The sequence below is a fragment of the Ailuropoda melanoleuca genome, chromosome 10, assembly GCF_002007445.2.
Source record: "Ailuropoda melanoleuca isolate Jingjing chromosome 10, ASM200744v2, whole genome shotgun sequence".
NCBI classification, from domain to species: Eukaryota; Metazoa; Chordata; class Mammalia; order Carnivora; family Ursidae; genus Ailuropoda; species Ailuropoda melanoleuca.
Genome location: NC_048227.1, coordinates 6286656 through 6308397, shown reverse-complemented (window position 1 = coordinate 6308397; position 21742 = coordinate 6286656). Strand labels below are relative to the sequence as shown.

Here is a 21742-nt window from a genome sequence, read left to right as displayed (position 1 = left end):
GGCTGCCCGGCGCGCGCTCAGGCTCCCGCAGCGCGCGCACGAGGGAGGGCCGCCGCCCGGACGGCGCGTGCGCGCGGACTCGGTTCCGAGCCCCCGGGGGAGGGGCCGTACTTTCCCCTACCGGCCGCGGGTAGTGAGCCGGCCGCGCCTGCGCCTCGCGTCCGACCCCGACCCCTGCTCAGAGAAGCACCATGGAAGCCGAGGACCTGCAGGAGGACCTGACCTGCTCTATCTGCCTGGACTATTTCGACGACCCGGTGTCCATCGAGTGTGGCCACAACTTCTGCCGCGGCTGCCTGCACCGCAGCTGGGCGCCGGGCGGCGGCTCGTTCCCCTGCCCCGAGTGCCGGCAGCCGTCGCCGCTCGCTGCGCTGCGGCCCAACTGGGCCCTGGCCCGGCTGACGGAGAGGATGAGGCTCCGGCGCCAGGGCCGCGTGCCCCCCAGCCAGTGCGACCGCCACCGGGAAGCGCTGCGGCTCTTCTGCGAGGACGACCAGCGGCCCGTGTGCTTGGTGTGCAGGGAGTCCCGGGAGCACCAGGCGCACACCATGACACCCATCGACGAGGCCTTCTACAGCTACCGGGTGAGCTGGCCGGGCCGGGGCTGCAGTTCTTCCCCGGAACGCGTACACTTTACCTCATTCTCGTGAAATTCCCACGAGGTGGCTGCTAGTCCCACTGAAAGTACGACCCCCCGGCCCCCAGATGCAAAGAAGTTAAGCGTCACACCGATCTCAGAGCTGGGCTTAAAACTGGGATGGGGAGGGTCTGCATAGAATTTTCAAAGTACTGGCCCCTAGGAGCTCCTAGTTTAAGACAGTCATGCCGAGAGGGTGTATACTAGTGTTGTTCAATAGAAACAGGATGCGGCCCACGTAAATAATAAAACTTTCCTAGTGGTAAAAAGAAACGGTGATGCTAATTTATAAAACTATATTTTATCGAACCCAGTTATCCAAACTATTATCATTTGAGAGTAAATCTCTATGAAAAGTTATCAGTGAGATGCTTTACTTTTTCATATGATAGGCCTTCGACATCTGTGTTTACGTGTACGGCACGTGTCAGTTGAGACCATCCACATTTTGGGTGCTCACCTGGATAATGGGTGCTGTATTGGACAGTGCAGGTGTATACCTACAGGTGTAACAGACAACTGATGATTTGGGAAAAGCCAGGCTTGGAGTGATGAAGCTGGGGTTTGTTGCCAGCTTCCTCCATCAGTTGGGGAAAATTGGTTAATGTTTTAATTTGGAGATTATCTGTCCTGCCTATGTTGTGGGTTAAGGAGTTTCAGTTGAATAAATCAGTTTATCTCACTCTGCTCCAGCCACACTACCTTCTTGCTTTTGTTTCAAGCCTGTTCTCTTTCTCTACCCCCACCTTCCATCCTTTACATCTTTTTAGCTTTTAGCTTGAAGACCTTCCTTGATCATCCTTTCCAGAGTAGTCCTACCCCCTTCTATGGTGTAACTCCAGTGGTCTCCAACAGAATTGGTTTTCTAGTAAGTACTGGTTGAATACACGAGTTTAATGATACAAGTTAAAGTGTTTTGTAAACTATAAAATGCTGTACAGTTTTATCCATTGATCACAAACAGGAGTTATGCAAAGTGGCGCTACAAAGCATACATCCTCCACCCAGTAACTCGGTACTGTATGCCAGGCACTGTTCTAGGATCTGGACATAAACGAATAAGAAAGACATAAGCCTTGTCTTGTAGGGCACATAAGTATGTAGACCAGAAATTTCAGTGTGTGAGTGAATTATCCAGGTTTGTATGGAGTACATCGAAGGGCTCAGGTCCATCAGTGAGGAGTGAGAAATGGTTTCACGGAGTTGAATGTGAACTCAGTCTTGAAGGCTGAGCACAATAGGCAGGGAGAGGATATTCAGGCCAGGGGAACAGCATATTCCGCGGTGTGGTGGCTTGGCATGGCATGTGATAAATGTAAGAGGACTGGAAGTTGCTCAATACTTCTGGAGTGCAGAGGGCAGAGGGAGGAAGGACGCTGGGAATAGGGTTGAAGAACTGCTTGGTGTTGCCCTCCTGCCCTCTGGTGGCAGTTTCTGTTATTGCAGGGAGCGAGTTTTCTAATGTCCCCAGAGTTCCCATTTTTATTCAAGGGCCCCCATTCCGGGCCCTATTCAGAGTCCAACTATGGCAGGATTCCAAAAGACTTAGGTAGAGTCTTGGCATAGAACCAACGAAACAGGATATTTCATGCATACTGGAATTGTTAAGGGCTTTTAAAAAATAGAAAATTCTACTTAAAAGATTATTATTTTTTCATTATTAAGCAAAAGTGAAAACTTAAAATCTTGGTCTCATTCAGAACAGTTACTTATCTGATTACAGGCCTCCCATATACATCTAATTTGACAGTGATCACAAAGCAGCAGTTATATAATTGATAAAGGAATACAGTTACTTGAAATAGCTCCCCAGGTAGCATGATTATGTACCTATTTAAGTTAACAATTAGGGGTAATAAATAGATTACATAATGTTAGACAACAGCGTATTAGAAAGAAAATAGCACAGGTGATTTTGTGATGTACAACCTAATTTCATCCCCCCCAACATTTTAATATGTAATTTCCAAGCAAACATGAAAGTTGGAAGACTTTTGTAATAACAGCAGTATACCCTCATCTAGATTCTGCCATTAGCATTTTACTCTATTTATCACCTACCTAGCCATCTTTTCTCTTCATCTACCAATTCTTACTTCCTTTTGAGGCATTTAACGTTAACCGCAGACTTCCTCCTATACTTTAGCATGCAAACCATCAGTCACACTTAACACTTGTGTATATTTTTTGAAGTAACATTTGATACAATTAAATATGCACATCTTTAGTGTACATTTGCTGAGGTTTGACAAATGCGTACACCTGGGCACCCTAAGCCCTTCATAAGATAAGCAGCATTACCGGGGCGCCTGGCTGGCTCAGTCAGTGGAGCGTGCGACTCTTGATCTCGGAGTTGCAAGTTCAAGCCCCACATTGGGTGTGGAGATTACCTAAAAATAAAATCTTAAAAAAAAAAGAAAAAAAGAACATTATCATCACCCCAGAAAGTTCCTCCACCCTCTTTCTCAGTTAAGCTCTGCTCCCTCCCCCCACCCCACCACTGTTCTAATTTTTGCCCACTGAAGATTAGTTTTGCCTGTCCTGGAACTTCATATAAACAGAATCATACAGTCTGTACTCCTCTATACAGGCCCCTTTTGCTCAGCATATTTTGAGATCCACCCATTTTGTACGTATCAGTAGCCCGTTCCTTTTTACTGCTGCGTCGTGTTCTTTTCTGTGAACACACCGCAGTTTTTTTCTCCATCTGTCACTGCATACCTGGGCTGTGTCCAGTTTTTGGCTCTTATGGATAAAATGGATGTATTCTCATACAGGTCTTTCTGTGGACGCACGTCTAGGAGTAGAACCGCTGGGCCTGGGATTGACGTATGTTTAGTTTGATGCCAGATCTTTTCCCAGAGTGGTGGGTGCCCTTCACGCAGCTACCGGCATCATATGAGAGCTCTGCTTCCGGGCTGTCACTCTCGTCAGTGATCTCGCTTTGTTTTAGCCATTGTCATTTGTAAATGGCCAGAACAGTGATACCTACTAGTTTTCATTATTCTCCTGGGGAAGAAAAAAAAAAGCTTGCCATGCTTATTTTTTTTTTTTAAGATTTTATTTATTTATTGGACAGAGATAGAGACAGCCAGGGAGAGAGGTTCTGTTCATTTCTTTTTCTTTTAGCTTTTTATTTTGACATATGTTCACACTTAGGAAAGCTGCCCTAGGCCACTCTTCAGCATTTGACAGTCTTCACCAGTTTTTATTTAAATTTTCTCTTGCTTTGGTGTAGAAGAAACCATGCTCTCTTGGTTTTTCACCAGCCACCACTCATCTTAGCTTCTTGGCAGGATTTTCATCCTCTGCACACCCCTTAAATGCAGTTGTTCCCAGTTCCAGCCTGGATCCCCTCCTTGATAGACTCTTACTGGGGGATTTTACTCACACCCTGGCTTCACCTGCTGCCAGTGCTCTAACCCCCCAGTCTGCTTCTGCAGCTCAGATCTCTTTCTTTTCTTTTTTTAAAAGATTTTATTTATTTGAGAGAGAGCAGCATGTGTGCACAAGGGTGGGGGGAGGGACAGAGGGAGAGAGAGAAGCAGACTACCCCTCTGAGCCGGGAGCCTGACGCCGGCTCAATGCCAGGACCTTGAGATCATGACCTGAGCCAAAGGCAGACGCCTCACAGACTGAGCCACCCCAGTGCCCCTTAGATCTCTTTCTTGACCCTTAACTGCTAACTGTACCCATTGGGATGTCCCCCACACAGCTCAAACTAAATTTATTCAAGTTAAATATAATTTCCCACCTATCATTTACATACCACTCATTTCCCTGTATTTCCGAATTTTGTAAATAGCCCACAGCCTTTCTAGTTGTCAAGCCAGAACCCAGGGGCTAAATCTGGACTCCTTCCTCCTGTAGCTATTTGGTTACCAGTTTCTGCTGGTTTTCCTTTTTTTTTTTTTTTTAAGATTTTATTTATTTATTTGAGAGAGAGAGTGAGAGCATGAATGCGGGTGGGGGGTGGGTGGGAGAGGGAGAAGCCGACTCCCCACCGAGCAGGGAGCCCAATGCAGGGCTCCATCCAAGGACTCTGGGATCGTGACCTAAGCCCAAGGCTGACGCCTAACCCACTGAGTCACCCAGGCCCCCCATCGTTTAGGATTTTAAATTACAAAATGATAATATGCCTTTTGTAGAAAATCAAACAAAACAGAAATTTATAAAATTTTAGTCCTCCCTGCCCCAACTTCTATTCCCCAGAAATAACCAGTGTTAATACTTAGGTATATATTCTTCAAATTTTTCTTCTATTTAAATACAGACACACACACAGCGGCACCTGGGTGGCTCAGTTGGTTGAGTGTCCAGCTCTTGATTTCAAGTCACGGTCTTGGGGTGGTGGGATTGAGCCTGGTGGGGGGCTGTGCGCTCAGTGGGGCATCTGCTCGCTATTCTTTCCCTCTGCTCCTCCCCCTGCTCACGCATGCCTGCTCTCTCTCTCTTTCTCTAAAACAAATGAATCTTAAAAGAAAATACAAACACACACAAATACATACACATTTATTCTTTTCAAAACAGAAATATACTCTCGTCTTACTGCTCAGTGTTTTTTTTACTTAATATAACATGTCAGTATACCGAGAGCTACCTGAGATTGGTATAGAGTAGCAATACACCATAATTTATTTAGAAATTCCCCACTTATGGATAATGAATCATCTGCAGTGAACATTACTTTATGTATTATTTTTGCCAGTGTTTCAAGTGCACAGATTATGGGAAGTAGGATTATACACGTTTTAAATGGTTCTAAATCCTTTCAGTTGCCCTTCAGAAAGATGGCACCTTTTTTTTGTTTTGTTTTTTTCTTGCACGAGAATGTATTTTTAAATTTATTATTTTTTATTACTAATGATGTACTGTATGTTGGCTGACTGAACTGAACATGGCACCTTTTTACAAAAATCTCTTACTGTTGCAGTGTCAGAGGCCTCGTTTACCAGTTGTAGGTATTCCTTAATCCTTTAACAGTTTTCGTTTTTTACCAACTCAGTAGGCAGACTCTACATAGTGTTATGAAGAGTTCAGACCAGAATGCTTTGTATACCGAGGTCTGTAACTGTCTTCAGCATTTTCTTAACCTCATTCCCTGTTTGGATTAGATGACTTAGCTCTCGAGCAAGCAGGACGCTGGGGGAGAGGGTTTCTCTGATGTGTGTTTCTGCCGGCAGGAGAAGCTTCTAAAGGCTCAGTGTAGTCTGAAGGACAAGATGAAGAAAGCCATATACTTTCAGGACATGGAAGTGAAGAATGCTACCGAGTGGAAGGTAATAGCAGAAGCCGTGGGGCATTTCTTTTCTTTTCTTTTTTTTTTTTTTTAAAGATTTTATTTGTTTATTTGACAGAGATAGAGACAGACAGCGAGGGAGGGAACACAAGCAGGGGGAGTGGGAGAGGAAGAAGCAGGCTCATAGCGGAAGAGCCTGATGTGGGGCGATCCCATAACGCCGGGATCACGCCCTGAGCCGAAGGCAGACGCTTCACCGCTGTGCCACCCAGGCGCCCCGCGTGGGGCATTTCTTGCCCTTGAGGCCCTTTGGTGTTGTTGGGAAGAGTTGTCAGACTCCTTGCAGATAAGGTGATAGAACAGGACGTGTCTCTACTGACCTGTGGTTTTGGGGGATGGGAGTTTCAGAAATTTTATCGCCATATCTCTAAGGTAGCGCCCCCCTCCTTCCCACTTTTTCCTAAATACACTCCCCAGGTTGTCGTTGGTTTGGGTCCATGGCACTGTGGAAAGTAAACGGGCTTTGCTTTCAGAGATGCTAGTTTCGTTGGGAGGCATGATGCGCACGCGTACACACCTAAAGGTTTAACTCAACGAAACTGCAGGTGTTCTGGAGGCGAAACTAAATAATAAATGTGAACGTGTATTTTAGTTTCAAAAGTATACAAACAAGGCGTTGCCATCAGTGGTGGGGACTCAGACGTTACAAGAAGGAACTAATACTATAGGCTAAACAGTTGAGCAGAAATCTGTGCAGGGTGGGCAGGCGCTTTCTGGAGGCAGTGATTAGGAGGGAAGCACCGTGGGCTGTTGGGGGGTCGCGTGCACGGGACGGAGGAGCAGGGGCCACGCAGAACGAGGACTGAGCAAATCCCCTCTGGCTCTAGGAGAAGATGAAGAATCAGCGAATAAGATTCAGTGCAGAGTTTGCAAAGCTGCACCGATTTTTGGAGGAGGAAGAAAAACTGTTTCTTCAGAGCCTGAGCGAAGAAGAAGAAGAGCTGAAGAAGAAACAGAATGAGAACACTTTAAAGCTCCACCAGAAGATCACTTCCTTGAAGCAGCTCATCTCAGAGGTCCGGGAGAAGAGCGAGAGCCCCACCCTGGAGCTGCTTCAGGTGGGCCGGCCGGGGAGGGGGCGGTTAGCACCCCTCACTGACCTTCGCTTGTCTTTACAACTACATGTCTTTCCTGGGGAGCGGGTTTCATAGAAGAAATGTTTTCTTTCTGTTGATAATTATGTGACTACTATCATTAAAGAATGAGAGATTCACCTTTCAAAGGAAATTAATGTGAAAGTTAGGTATGCTGAGCTCAGGTATTATGAGATACCTAGGTTAACTTGGTCTAATAGTTCGCCTAGGATCTGAAGCACATCTAAGACTTTTCCATTCATCTTATTTGTACATTTATAATTCTTTGTTAAAATAGTAAAACAAAGCAAACCTAAAATCACAAAGTAGATAACTCTATCAACAGTTTTTAAGATAAATTTATCTTTCTTACTAATTTTTAAAATATATTTTATTATCGTTTTTTAAAGGTTTTTATTTATTTATTTGACTGAGAGAGAGAGACAGCACAAGGAGGCAGAGCGGCAGGGAGAGGGAGAAGAGCTCAATGCCGGGCTTGATCTCAGGACCCTGGGATCATGACCTGAGCTGAAGGCAGAGGCCACCTGGGTGCCCTCTTACTAATTTTTAATCATTACAATCATAGCTTGGTAATAACTTTGCTCTTAGATCCAGATTTTGATTGGTACATTCATTTATCTTTTTAAAAGAATTTTTTATTTATTCATTTGAGATAGATACCAGGAGCAGTGGTGAGTGGCAGGGGAAGAGGGAGAAGCAGACTCCTCGCTGAGCAGGGAGCCTGACGTGGGGCTGGATCCCAGGATCCGGAGGTCATGACCTGAGCCACCCAGGCGCCCCTGGTACATTCATTTAAATAGTTTCTAATACCCAGCAACCTGAGTGTCTGGCTGGCTCAGTCAGTAGAGCATATGACTTTTGATCTTAGGGTTGAGTTCAAGCCCCACATTGGGCGTGGAGTCTACTAAAAAAGAAAGTAGAAAAGTAATTCATTAGCACTTAGATTTGGGACTTCTAAGCCAGGTTATTATCAGTAGTCCTTCCTTGGAGTTAACCTTTACCTTCATATCCTCAGCAGGTAAGTGTCCTTGGAGCTATTTCAGTTTTTGGATAGGATCCAGCATTTGTGACTGTCTTTTTTTTCTGCTGAGATAATTCACCTTTGGTCTTAGGTCCCTCAGAACCTCTCTTCCATATGTGGAAGAAATGTGGAAGATGTGACTGAAGAGGAAAGAACCATAGAAGGGGCCCTTCAGTCTATGATTACTTTTTTTTCCCTCATCGGGAGACAACATTCTCTTCTACCTTTAAGGAAGAGAGACACTGGAACCGACTCGCCAGTTATTTTTGGCAGGAAATTGCTAGCCGTGAAGTTCCAGTTACATATCCAAATGTATACTCTAGCAGAATCTTTGAAATAACACATTCAAACAGTTTTTCAATATAGGTTTAATATCTACTCAGAATCTGAAACCTTAAAGGTACACATGAGCGACAGGCAGAATGCTTAAAAAAGAGTGTATCAGCCAAGGGGCGCCTGGGTGGCACGGTGGTTAAGCGTCTGCCTTCGGCTCAGGGCGTGATCCCGGCGTTATGGGATCGAGCCCCACATCAGGCTCCTCTGCTATGAGCCTGCTTCTTCCTCTCCCACTCCCCCTGCTTGTGTTCCCTCTCGCTCTGTCTGTCTCTATCTCTGTCAAATAAATAAATAAAATCTTAAAAAAAAAAAAAAAGAGTGTATCAGCCAATATAAGGGCAAGGGTAGGTAAACATTTAAAGAAGATAGAACCGGCTCAGAGAATATCAGGGCCTAAGAGAACTTATTTTACTGATCTGTTCACGTCCATCTATTTTTTCCTTTATTCCTTCATTTTTAGCCCGTAAGTCACTTCCATTCTTAGAACTATAGACACATTAAAAAAAAAAAAAAAAGAAACTATAGGAACATCAAAAAAATACTGTTGTTCCTAATTTTCACCTTTTTATTTGCATGTATTCTTGCATAATACACAGTATTGCTTTGGTTTATGTATTTTNAAGAACTGTAGGAACATCAAAAAAATACTGTTGTTCCTAATTTTCACCTTTTTATTTGCATGTATTCTTGCATAATACACAGTATTGCTTTGGTTTATGTATTTTTAATTTATGCAGCGATTTAATCTTGTGCATTCTGTCTCTTGCACTGTTTTTAAGATCCATTCCTGTTGCCATATATACGTTGGACCCATGTGTCCATCTACCATTTTGCCAGTTCCTTCTTCCAGTGACGGAAATCCAGGTCACCCTAACAGCGTTAGCACTACAAATTATGCTGTAGTGACATCACAAGTATCTGCTCTCGTTTTTGTTACTAGGTCTTGAGTTTGCTCCGTAGCCCCAGCTCTTTCTCAGCCTCTGGAGCTGGCATGCTTAGCTCATCTACATTGATCCTTTCTTTCGCTGGTGAATGTTTTTAAGCTATAGTTTCACCTTTAAGTATTATTTGTGTCCATGGATTCAGACAGCATCATTTTTATTGTCATAATGCAATAAACATGTTTAAAAACATTGTAAGGATAATGTCCCTGCAGAAAAATGTATAAATCATAAACTTGACAGATCATCACCAAGGGACCCATCCCTGAAACCACCAGCCAAGTCAGGTAATGGAATATGAGTAGCCTCCCAGACACCCTCTGTGTGGCCCAGTTAGGACCCCTTCCCTTTTCTGTGAGGCTGTTCTCCCTCCAGACTTGTCACATAGTCTCATCTTGCCTGTTTTTGAATATGTGCTGCTTTTGCTCAACATTATATTGTGAGATTAACCCATGTCTCTGTAAATGCAGTTTGTTCCCATCACTGCATAGCCCTTCCCAACCTGGGGTGAGTTTGCTCCCCCAGGGGCAGTGTTGGACACCTTTTGGTTGTCACAACTTGGGGGTGGCTCCTACCAGCATCTAGTGGGCGGAGGCCATGGATGCTTCCGAACATCCCATAATGGCTGGAACATGGCTCACGTCTGCTCCCAGCAAAGACTCGTCCAGCCCCCAATGCTCATAGTGCTGAGGTTGGAAAACCCTGCGGTAGAGAATTCCGGTGTATTAATAAGCCAAAACATACTACTCACTGTACTGTTAGCACAATTGGGGTTTCTAGTTTTTACTGTTGTAAAAAAACAGTTATGAGCCTGTCTTCTTTGGTGCCCTTATGTCTACCTCTCTGTCAGTTGTGAATCTGTGAAAGCAATAAGCAGTTTCTAGTCACACGGCGTGCGTTGGCTCCTCCACAGTAGACGATTCCAAACTATTTTCCAAAGGGGCTGCTTCCGTTGCCGCTGTTACTCGCAGTGTGGGAGTGACCCGGTGGCGCTGTAAGCTCGGCAGTACTTCGCCTGGTGAGGGCTTCAGCCTCAGCCGTCTCGGGTGGTACAGAGTGTTACCTCAGCCCCTCAGTCAGCACCCCTGCCCTCCTCCCAAAAGATGGATGCATTTCCCTAATGACTCATGAGGTTGAGTACTTTTTCATGTGGCAATGAACCATTTTGATGCTCTTTTTTTTTTTTTAACTTTCTTGAGATATAATGTACATCTTATAATTTACCCTCTTAAGTGTGCATTTTATAACTAAGTGATTTTTTTTACAATTTTACCAAGTGTGGAAACCTTACCGAAGTCCAGTTTCAGAGCATTTCCATCACTGCAGTAAGATCATTTGTGCTTGTTTATAGTTCATCTCTGTTCCTGCTTCCAGCCCCAGACAACCTACTTTCTGACTTCGTAGATTTCCCTTTTCTAAATATATCTATAAACAGTCATACAGTATGTGATCTTTTGTGCCCAGAATCTTTCATTTATAATGTTTTTGAGGTACATTCATGTTGTAACATTCATTAGTATTGTATTTGTAATCCTTTTTAAATTCCGGAATAGTATTTCATTATAGAATATGTCACAGTTTATCAGTTCACCAATTGATGGACATTTGGGTTATTTCCTCCTTGTGGCTCTTAGGAATGATGCTGATGTGAACATTTGCCTGCCATCCTTTGTCTGGACATACACTTTCTTTTCTCTTGGGTAGATGGTAGGAGCAGAATTGCTGGGCTGTATCGTATATTTATATTAAATTTTTTAAAAACTGCCAAACTGTTTTCCAAAGTGGCTGAACCATTTGGTATTCCCACCGCATCCTCACCAGCACTTGTTATTGTCTGGGGGTGAAAGAGAATAGATGGAGAAGTAGGCAAAAAGCCAGGAGAAAGAGTATGGTTTCAAGAAAGGGATTGTTAATATTGCCAAACGGTGCAGAGGGGTCATGTGAAGAAAGAGACACCGTGTGTTCAATCCATTGGCTTTGGCAGTATGAGATCATATGTGACATTAACAAGCACGGCCAACAGAGAAACGCCTGCTTGCAAAGATGAATAGCAGGTCTTGGGCGGAGGGGGCGTAACTTGCTTCTGTTTCTCTTCTCTTCACAGAATCCAAAGGATGTGTTGACCAGGTATGAGCTGCTGCTTTTCATGGGAGCCTGAGCAGAGGGGAAACAGGCCTAGGCTCCAGAGAATAGTCTGGGCACACCCTGAGAGTCTGTGGAGGAGGAATTCCACTGCTCACTTTCGCAAAGGGGAATGGGCAAGCAGTGGTCTCAGCTTTGGGCTTGGAAGCTTCAGTGGGAGTTGGGGGCCTTGGCTGTCCGAGTTGCCTCCTAAGGAGAGCAGCATTCTGTACTTTCCTTAGGAGTGACAGCCAGGATGTGAACTATTCTCCTGAAATTCTAACGATGAAGACTGTATGCCAGATACCGATGATGAAGGAAATGCTGAAGCGATTCCAAGGTAAGCAAGAAATCTTTAAAATAAGAGAATAGGGGCGCCTGGGTGGCACAGCGGTTAAGCGTCTGCCTTCGGCTCAGGGCGTGATCCCGGCGTTGTGGGATCGAGCCCCACGTCAGGCTCCTCTGCTGTGAGCCTGCTTCTTCCTCTCCCACTCCCCCTGCTTGTGTTCCCTCTCTCGCTGGCTGTCTCTATCTCTGTCAAATAAATAAATAAAAATCTTTAAAAAAAAAAATAAAATAAAATAAGAGAATAAACACTGAGAAAAGTCTGGAAAGGAAAGAGGAAACGGAACATGCAGCTAGCCCGAGGGTCAGGAGAAATGGTGATAACTAGAATACATGCACATATGCTTCGTTTAACAAGCATTCACTTAATACGTACCACGTATTATCAGGTGCTAGTGATACAGAAAGAAAACACCTATTTCTAGGAATTTAAGTAAACTGGAGAGACAGACCCCTATTACTTACTGTAACATAGTGCGATCTACTGTTTATCATGGCATAAGTAAAATATTATGGAAAGTCAGAGAAAGAGCTCTGTTGGGGGTGAAGTGGGAAGTTTTCACACAGAGGTGACATTGTTCTGAGATTTGAGGGATGAATAGGAGTTTGCCAAGTGGAAAATGGAGGTATACTCGTGTAAGCAGAGGGAGCAGCATGAGCTAAGCTGTGGAGAAAATGGAGGGGATGGTGTCCAATGTGACTAAACCCATAAGGTACATTGTGGGGAAAGGCAGGAGCTGAGGTGGACGTGAATGTAGGAAAGTCTGAAGATCAACTTACTGGATCTCCAGGGAAGTGCCAAGGCATGTAGGTGTTATAAACGCTACACAGGCAGCTCTCTTGTGCACATCCCTGATGAGGAACCACGTGCTGGATGTCTGCTTCCGGCTAAGATGAAGTAATGGGGACTGGATTTACTCTTCAGCCTGAAACTTAGCTAACTAGAAAACTAAAATAAAACAGGCACAGTATATGAAATAACCGTCTTCCCAACGCTGGATATAGGCAGTACAGGACAAGGAAATGTGAAACAAATGAGGTGAGCTCTAAGATGGCTCCAGCCTCCAGCCTTAAAAGAGCTTCCAGGCCATTGTGGCGGCTTGGGGGAGGGTAGTGGAGGTGGAGCCAGGTGAAGGAAGGAGCTGAATCCAGGGAGGACAAAGCAGTGAGAGCTTGCAGAGTACTGGACAGAGCACTGGCAAGGAGAGAGCCATCCGAGGGTGATGGTCTACAGAGGTGCCCCCCAAGTATTCAGCACAGTACTGGCCAGCAAGTGCTTGCGAGAAACTACCTGAGGCCAATGAAGGACGTGTCCAAAACGATTAGCAGGAACAGTTCCTGGTGCACCCACAGGGCCCAAACAATGCCTGTTCCTAGCAGACAGACTAGAAAACTCTTAATTCCTGGGAAAATCTTGCCTCATTAGTGGGGAATAATTAACCCTACATGAAGCACTGCTTTGGACCCACCTTATAAATCATGAACACCAGATCCAAAGGATCACATTATTTCCAGGTTACTGAATCCCAGAGCAAAGCTCAAGAAGATTTTAAAAAATGAGTACGTAACTGTCAATTCACAATGTCTGGCATCCAATCAAAGATGACCAGGTATGCAAAAAGGTAGGAAAGCATGACCCATAATGAGAATAATTGATTGAAACTGATTCACGATTGACCCAGATGTTAGAATAAGCACAGAAGGACTTTAATACAGTTATTATAACTAGACGTGAAAGATCAAAATCCCAGATCAAACCTCTGGAGATAAAATTACAGTGATTGAGAGGAATACACTGGTTGGGATTAATAGATGATTAGATGTTGCAGAAAAAAAGATTAGCGAATTTGAAGATGCAGAAGTGGAAACTACAAAATGAAACACACAGGAAAAAGCCTTAAACTATGAAAAGAGCCTTAAACTATGAAAAGAGCTGGGGGACAATCTCATGCAGTCTTATGTGTGGTAAGTGGGACTCTTGAGGAGATGAATACGATGGGGATGAGACAGGAAAATACCTGAAGGAATAATGGCCCTGGGGTGCCAGTGTGGCTCATTTGGTTAAGTGGTTGCCTTCAGCTCAGGTCATGATCTCAGGGTCCTGGGATCAAGCCCCGTGTTGGGCTCCCTGCTCAGCGTGGAGTCTGCTTTTCCCTCTGCTCCGCCCTCCCCCACCCATTTTCTCTCTCTCTCTCTCTCAAATAAAATCTTTTAAAAAGTCCCGAAATTTTTCAAATTTGGTGAAGACTGTTAAGTCCACAGATCCAATAAGCTCAACAACCCCTAAGCACAAGAAATATGAAGGGCACTACACCAAAACCAGTGTAAAGAGAACATTTTTGATACAAGAAGAGAAAAAGGACATGTTACTTAAAATGAGAAAAAAAAGATGATGTCCCACTTCTCTGAATTTACCAAACATTTAAGAAATAAATCTCCATTCTACATGAACTCTTAACAAAAAACTGAAGAGGGAACAAGGCCCAGTTGATTCTACGCAGCCTGCATTATCATGATACCCAAATCAGACAAAGACATTACAAGAGAAAAGGGCTATAGATCAGTGTCCTTCATGGACACAGAAGAATTCTGAAGATAATTTTAGCAAATTGAACCTAACAATGTATTTTATTTATTATTTATTTATTTATTTCAAGATTTTATTTATTTATGTGACAGAGAGACAGCCAGCGAGAGAGGGAACACAGCAGGGGAGAGGGAGAGGAAGAAGCAGGCTCCCAGCCGAGGAGCCGGATGTGGGACTCGATCCCGGAACGCCGGGATCATGTCCTGAGCCGAAGTCAGATGCTTAACGACTGTGCTACCCAGGCGCCCCCTAAGAACGTATTTTAGATAATGCATCACAACCAACTGGGTTTTATTCTAGAAAAGCAGGGTTGGCTTAACATTTGAAAAATCAGTGTAATTCACCATATTAGCAAACTAAAAAAAGGAAAACTATATGATCACTTCAGTAGATGCAGAAAAAGCATTTGTCAAAACCTAACATCCATTCTTGATTTAAAAAATACTGGGTGTTATATGCAAATGATGAATTGTTGAACACTACATCAAAAACTAGTGATGTACTGTATGTTGGCTAACTGAATGTAACGAAGAAAAATACGCCTCGACAAACTAGAGAGACATGGAGAGTCGGAGGAAGAGGATTGGGAATCGGGGAGGCCAGGGAGAAAGCCGGACAGTTGAAGTGGGGGATGCCAGAGTTCTGAATGAAGATAGTGGCAGTGGGATGCAGAAGAGGCAAAGAACCCAAGTGGTATTTCAGAGGTGGACTTGGTAGGACTTGGTGACGAATAACCCATCCAGGGTCAGAGGGAGAGAGGAGTCAGATAACCTTAAGTTTTCAAGGCGTGAATGTTTGGGTAGAAGTAGTGCTCGTACAGCTCAGAGAACACAGAAGACAAGATGTCTGCATGGGAAGGGGCAGGAGTCCCAAGAGGATAGAAGGGGACTTGGGATAGTGAGTTGCATTTTGAGTGATCTGTCAGGGGCCTGTGGAGGTGCCCAGTGAACAACTGGAACCAGTGAAGAGAAAACGTGTTAATGGCGCTACCTCTGTGTCCCAGTGCAGAGCACCAGCCTGTCCGCCATCTTGGTCTGGTCCTGATTCAACAAGTCAGAATCTGGTAATGTTTCTCCCAATTTGATGCTGGTTGTGAAGACTTGGGGCCACGAGAAATAATGAGCTCCCTGTTTTTAGATCTTAGTCGTTTAGAGCAGAAGGGAAATGAAGATTTCACTGTGCTTACGGCTGTTCCATGGCCTGCCAGGCCCAGCCAGGCTCCGGTGAGAGGCAGTGGGGGAGTCTCATCCCTAACAGTTCTTGTTAGGAGACACCTGGAACTGAAGCTGGAGAAGAGGGGAGTTTCTGGAGGAGGGCTGGTGGTAAGCTATAAATCACCTCTCATTTTCTCTGCAGTGGCTGTAAGTGTGGTTGAAGACACGGCTCATCCCAAGCTTGTCTTTTCCCAAGGTGGGAGATATGTGAAAAATGGAGCATCAGCCAGTTCTTGGCCGTTGTTTTCCTCAGCATGGAGCTACGTTAGTGGATGGAGGAACTCTCAGAACACACAGTTTGTGGGAAGATTTCAGCACTTACCCTGTGTTTTGGGAAAAAACATTTTCACTTCAGGGAAACATTACTGGGAAGTTGAGAACCGAGATAGCCTGGAGATTGCCGTGGGGGTGTGTCGGGGGGACGTCATGGGGCTTGCTGATGGTTCAGAAATGTGCCCCCACATGGGCATTTGGGCCCTCAGTTGGGGTTCCACTGGCTATCGGCCCCTGACCAGCTCTCCTGTAAGTCCCACCAAGCAAGAGCCTGCTCTTCAGCGGGTGGGAGTTTTCCTAGATTCTGATGCTGGGGACATCTCCTTCTACAGTGCTGTGGATGGCACACATCTACACACCTTCTCTTGTCCTCTCGCCTCCCGCCTCCGGCCGTTTTTTTGGTTGAGTCCATTAGCATCTTTAGTCATCCCGGCAGTGACGGCTAGGAAATGAGGCTGTTCTTCCCCGGCCCAGGGACGTGCATCCCTGGGCCCCCTTCCCTCACTTCATGCATGCTGGTCCAGGTAGCACATCCGTACCGTCCATGCAGATTTCAGTTTCACGTTTTGTTCGGCTCCCTGCGCATGCTGTGCACAGACAGGGATGGCAGACCCCGTTGGGTGCCTTTCCAGCAGCCACTTGTTCCACTTCCCTCCTTCTCTTCTGGTCCTTCCTAAAGGAACTGTGCAGTGAGCACCCTCCCTGCACTTCAGAAGAGGCAGACCCATGTGAGGCAGTGCTGGCCAGTGAGCTGGGGTGAGACATTTTCTCAGGTGCTTCTGGGGAAAGATTCTGTAGCTTTAAAAAAGAGGTGTTTGAGGAGACAAAGCCCCTCTTCTGATGTTAGCAGCTGTCTTGGAACTGAGGAGAGCACAATAACAGTGGAGAGGAAGAAGAAACAAGTCCTTCGTTGGCATCGTTGGACTGTTGGAATTTCCTTAATCTGAAATTTCCTATTATAGAAGATGATTGCTCCCTTACCCTATAAGGCAATTCAGGTTGCCTTTTGGTATAGGATTGTCTCACTTTCCCTGAAATTGGACATCTTTTGTGGACTCTCTTTCTGTTCAATCAGGTAGTTCCTCTTCTCTCCAGGAAGTACTGATAACCTCTCACTTTTCTGGACCAGAGAGGTGAGGAAATCTTCCCTTATTCTGCCTGCGCAGTTACTCCTCTTCACCTGACCATGCCTGTGCCCTCAAGTGTTCATTTTGTTATCCGCCTGTCAGATTCTTACATTGTATATACAAGGTATTAACGTCACGCCTAAAATGTTGGGAGACACTTGCTAAGTACTCAGATCGTGCTGCCGGCATCCTTGGTAGTGCTCTCCTACGACTCCTGCAGAAGCTTGGTGGGAGAGGGAAATTCAAATCCTCTTTCTGCAAGTGAGAAAACAGAACTTTGGAGTAACTCAGTAATGTGTAGCTGGCAGATGGGAGTGCTGGGACTAAATCCAGATCTGTGTGAGCTAAAAGCCTGTGCTCTTTTCTAGTCTATGTTTATTTGTAAGCATCTGTTGAATGCTGATTGTCGGTCAGCATCACCTTTGTTTCAGGTTTTTTTTTTACATGTTTTTATCTGTATATATACTTTCCCCCATTTTACCTTCTCTAGATTATAAGCTCTCAGCGGATTGTAACAGGTGCTGGGTAGTTATTTTAAAAATAATGATTGTTTTCTCTCTGGTTGTAAAAGTCATGCACTTACAATAGAAAATTTGGAACATACAAAAAGTGTAAAGAAGCTGGAAGTTATTGATAATCTTACCACTTCTAACATTGTAATGTGTTTCCGCCCAGACTTTCAGTAAAGTTTCTGGCAGTGATTTAACCAGGCTTCTTATGAAACTTCCGGTAGCCTCCCTGACCCCTCCTCCTCTCCTATGTCCCTGCCCATCCTGGCTTGTCATCTTCTTCAGCCTGAGCAACCCCCTCATTCAGTGATTTCTGGTGAGTTCTCCTTAACTTCCCAAGGTGCTTGCTGTCAGGAGTTGAACTGTGTCCTCCAAAAAGATATGATGAAATCCTGCCTGTGACAATGACCTTATTTGGAAATTAAGATAGGTCATTAGGGTGGGCCCTAATGCAATATGTCTGGCACCCTGATAATTAGAGGGCAATCTGTGGATATACATGGAAATGCCATGTGAAGACACAGAGGGAAGTTGGCTGTGGGAGAGACTGGAGTTATGCTTCCACAAGCCAAAGAATACCTGAGGCTGCTACAAGTTGGAAAAGGCAAGGAAGAACCCTTCCCTAGAAGCTTCCGAAGGAGCATGGTCCTGCCAACACCTTGATTTTAGACTTCCAGCCTCTAGAACTGTGAGATAATAAACTTCTGTTATGTCAAGCCACCCAGTTTGTGGCTTGTTACAGAGTCTTAGGAAACCAGTACGCTTGTCCATCAGGACTTCCTCCAGGATCTGCCTTGCTCATTTCCAGTCCTTGGGAAACTCATCACTACCTTTCCTCCAGCCTCCTTTGGGGCTGTTGAGCCAGGTCGACTGGTTCTGTTACAGAGTCTTCCTCTCTAACTTCAGGTGGGTTCTTTGAGCTGCTTGGTGAACACACTTTTTATTTTTTCATCCCCTGACTTCCTTTTACATCTCTGGTGGCAGTGATTCCAAACCATTTCCTCCTTTCTCAAGGCTTCATGAGCCCACCTTCATACTACTGTGGGGGAGGCAAACTTTACCCCTACCAGTCTTAGGTTTTCAGCTGGGACTCTAACAAAAAGTCAGGTTAAGAAGAGAAAAACAGTTTATTAACACATGCAGCACAAACCATGCAGGAAAAACCTCAAATGAGGAGTAACTCAAAGTGGAGGCTTAGAATTCTGGCTTACGTAGTATCTTTAACAAAGACCCATACCCTTGTGGAGAAATGACAGGACAAAGGAAAAACAGTCTTAGCCTTCCAAGGGTGGCAGACTGTGGGAAGGTAAATGCATGTGAGGAAACTAATGGAGTAAATGTTTGTTTGCAGGTTCCTGGTTGGTGTGGTTGCCAGCAAAAGGACAATTTATATCCTGCCGTTTGGCAGAAAAGGGGGAGCTTTTTCTGGGTTTGCTGCTCTTAATTGCCTTCAGCTCAAAATGATTTTTATGTCAAAGAGACATATTTTGGGCTGACACATTCTGGTTTCCTTCATTATTATTAAAGAACCTGCATCTTTTACTGAGAAAAATACTCTTCTCTTACTCTACCTATTTTATTAACTTTCTTTTTCTTTCTTTCTTTTCTTTCTCTCTTTCTTTCTTTCTTTCTTTCTTTCTTTTCTTTTTCTTTTTTTTTCTTTTTCTTTTTCTTTTTTTTTGCTTCTTGGGAGTCTTGATATTGGCCCCTCTCAGGAATGGGATGGGACACAGGTATCATATTTACTAAAAATGAAATAAACTCTTACGATGCTTCTGATATACAAACAGGATTGAGAATGAGCTTGTAATAGTTTTCAGTGTTACTTAGGGATTTCTTTGAGTCTTTACTATGTTAATACATTATGACTTACTGGAAGAGGTACTTATTACACAGGATTTCTCAAGCTTATTTCACTACAGAAACTAGCTCAGGGAGCAGCAACTGAGACTTCCCAGAATACAGTTTGGCAACGACTATTTATCCTACACTTTCTCCAGATGATCTTGACTATCTCCGATTTCAACCCACACAGTAGGTATGCTGTGTGACCATGGATAAGGCTCTGCTAACATCTCCCCTGGAAACTAGGCTCTTGTTATGTAAAGCATTCTGGGCACATTTTTCAATGATTTCTATTCCTTCTCCTGCCAGAGCCAGGAGGGCATCTTTCTCAACTTTTCATCCTAAGAATTTGGTGGGGTTCCTGGAGGTAAACCCACGAATATATGCTCTCCACCCCTTCAACACTGCAGCTCCCAGAAATTTCTTACCCTTAAGCTAGCCCACACTCAACCTCCAGCAAGTCATCAAAATTATTATTTCAGTATTCCTACAAGTTTATGGTTCCAGTGGATTTTGCTTCAGGTAAGGAGATCTCAGCTTTGACTCTGGATTTGCCTGTCTATTCAGACCTTGGGGTAGCAGTTTGCCATGCAACCTCAGTTCTCTGGTGGGTCCAAGGAAAGCCATTGATTTCCAGTTTTCTTATCTTTTTCTTGTAAGGATATGAGTTATGACTTGTAGAAGCTGAAGCTGCAAGTCTATCAGAATAGGCTTCTTGTAGACCTCTGTTGTGGTTGTGTCCATTTTTCTAAGGGGTCTTAGCTGGTAAAACATTTCTGGGTATATTTGTGAAGGTGTTTCCAGGAAAGATTAATTAACATTTGAACTGATAGACTGAGTAAAAAAGATCCTTTTCACTGAAGTGGGTAGACATCATCCAATCAATTGAGAGCCTGAATAGAACAAAAAGGCAGCAGAAGGGCAAGTTGGTCCTCTGCTTGAGATGGGACATCCATCTTCTGCCCTGGGACATTGGTACTCCTGGTTCTTGGTCCTTCAGACTTGGACTTGGACTTAGACCATTGCCACCCAATTTTTGAGCCTTTGGACCCCAACTGGAACTTACACCATTAGTTTCCCTAGTTTCAGGTCTTTGGACTCGGACTGAGTTATACCACCAGCTTCCCTGGTTCTCTAGCTTGCAAACAGCAGACTGTGGAACTTCTTGGCCTCCATGATCATGTGAACCAATGGCCATTGATCCATCCTATTGGTTCTGTTTTTCTGGAGAACTACTGGCTTTTTTTTTTCTCCTTTAAATCATCTAGTTTTTCCATTCTTAATTGTTAAACTATTCACCTTCAAAGTTACTGTTTCTGGGGTACCTGCACCCTGATATTTATAGCAGCATTATCAACAATAGGCAAACTATGGAGTGAGCCCAATGTCTAGTGACTGATGAATGGATAAAGAAGATGTGGGGTGTGCATGCAAAGCTGTCTGGGCCAAAGGAATAAAGAATATTATTCTATACCATACCCATTTGTTGTTTAAAAAACATACTGAGGATGCAGATTCACCAAACAAGCTCTATATATTATTTACCTGCGTACCTGTCATGACTTTCAAAAATCTACAGTTAATGTGGATGAGAGCTAACCTCTGATTGTCAGATAAAGGTATAAAACTGCAAAAAAAAAAAGTTACTGTTTGATATAATTGGATAAAATATATTGTTTTGCGGGGCGCCTGGGTGGCAGAGCGGTTAAGCGTCTGCCTTCGGCTCAGGGCGTGATCCCGGCGTTATGGGATCGAGCCCCACATCAGGCTCCTCTGCTATGAGCCTGCTTCTTCCTCTCCCGCTCCCCCTGCTTGTGTTCCCTCTCTCTCGCTGGCTGTCTCTATCTCTGCCTTATAAATAAATAAAAAATCTTTAAAAAAAATATATTGTTTTGCTAGTTCTTTTATATTAGTTTCATTTTTTCTAAGTTTATTTTTTCCTTTTTCTGCCTCCTCTAGTTTTATTATGTGTTTTAAAAATAAAATTTTATTTCCACTATTTATACTTTTTTAAAGAAGGTTTTTAGTCATTACCATAGGGTTTACAGTGTACATTTTTGAAAAATGTGAATCAATCCTGAAGGAACAGGTCATTTAATGTGTGATGAAAGACTTTATAACAGTAGACCTTGTTTTCCAGTCCTTGTGCCATTGTTATCATACATTTCACTTTTACATAGGCAATAAATACCCCAATACATTGTTATTTTTAATGCTTTAAACACTTACTTGCTTTAAACATCTTCTGGTATGTTGAAAGTGTAAGGAGGTATGTACTGACTAATAATAATAATAATAATAATAATAATAATAATAATAATAATAAAAGGTGGAAAGGAGACACAATGAAGAAACCCAGGTAACTGAAGACTCATAAGAGATTGTGGGAAAAA

The 21742-nt window shown here is 43.9% G+C and overlaps 1 protein-coding gene across 1 annotated transcript; it reads left to right on the top strand.

Moving 5' to 3' along the window:
- The first annotated feature begins 35 nt into the window (after positions 1-35).
- On the top strand, positions 36-21013 carry TRIM4 (tripartite motif containing 4). The gene is made up of 6 exons (XM_019793766.2): positions 36-584; positions 5821-5916; positions 6764-6994; positions 11433-11455; positions 11692-11789; positions 15738-21013. The coding sequence occupies exons 1-6, from the start codon at positions 192-194 to the stop codon at positions 16319-16321; spliced, it is 1425 nt and encodes a 474-aa protein (XP_019649325.2). The 5' UTR covers positions 36-191; the 3' UTR covers positions 16322-21013.
- Positions 21014-21742: the final 729 nt, after the last annotated feature.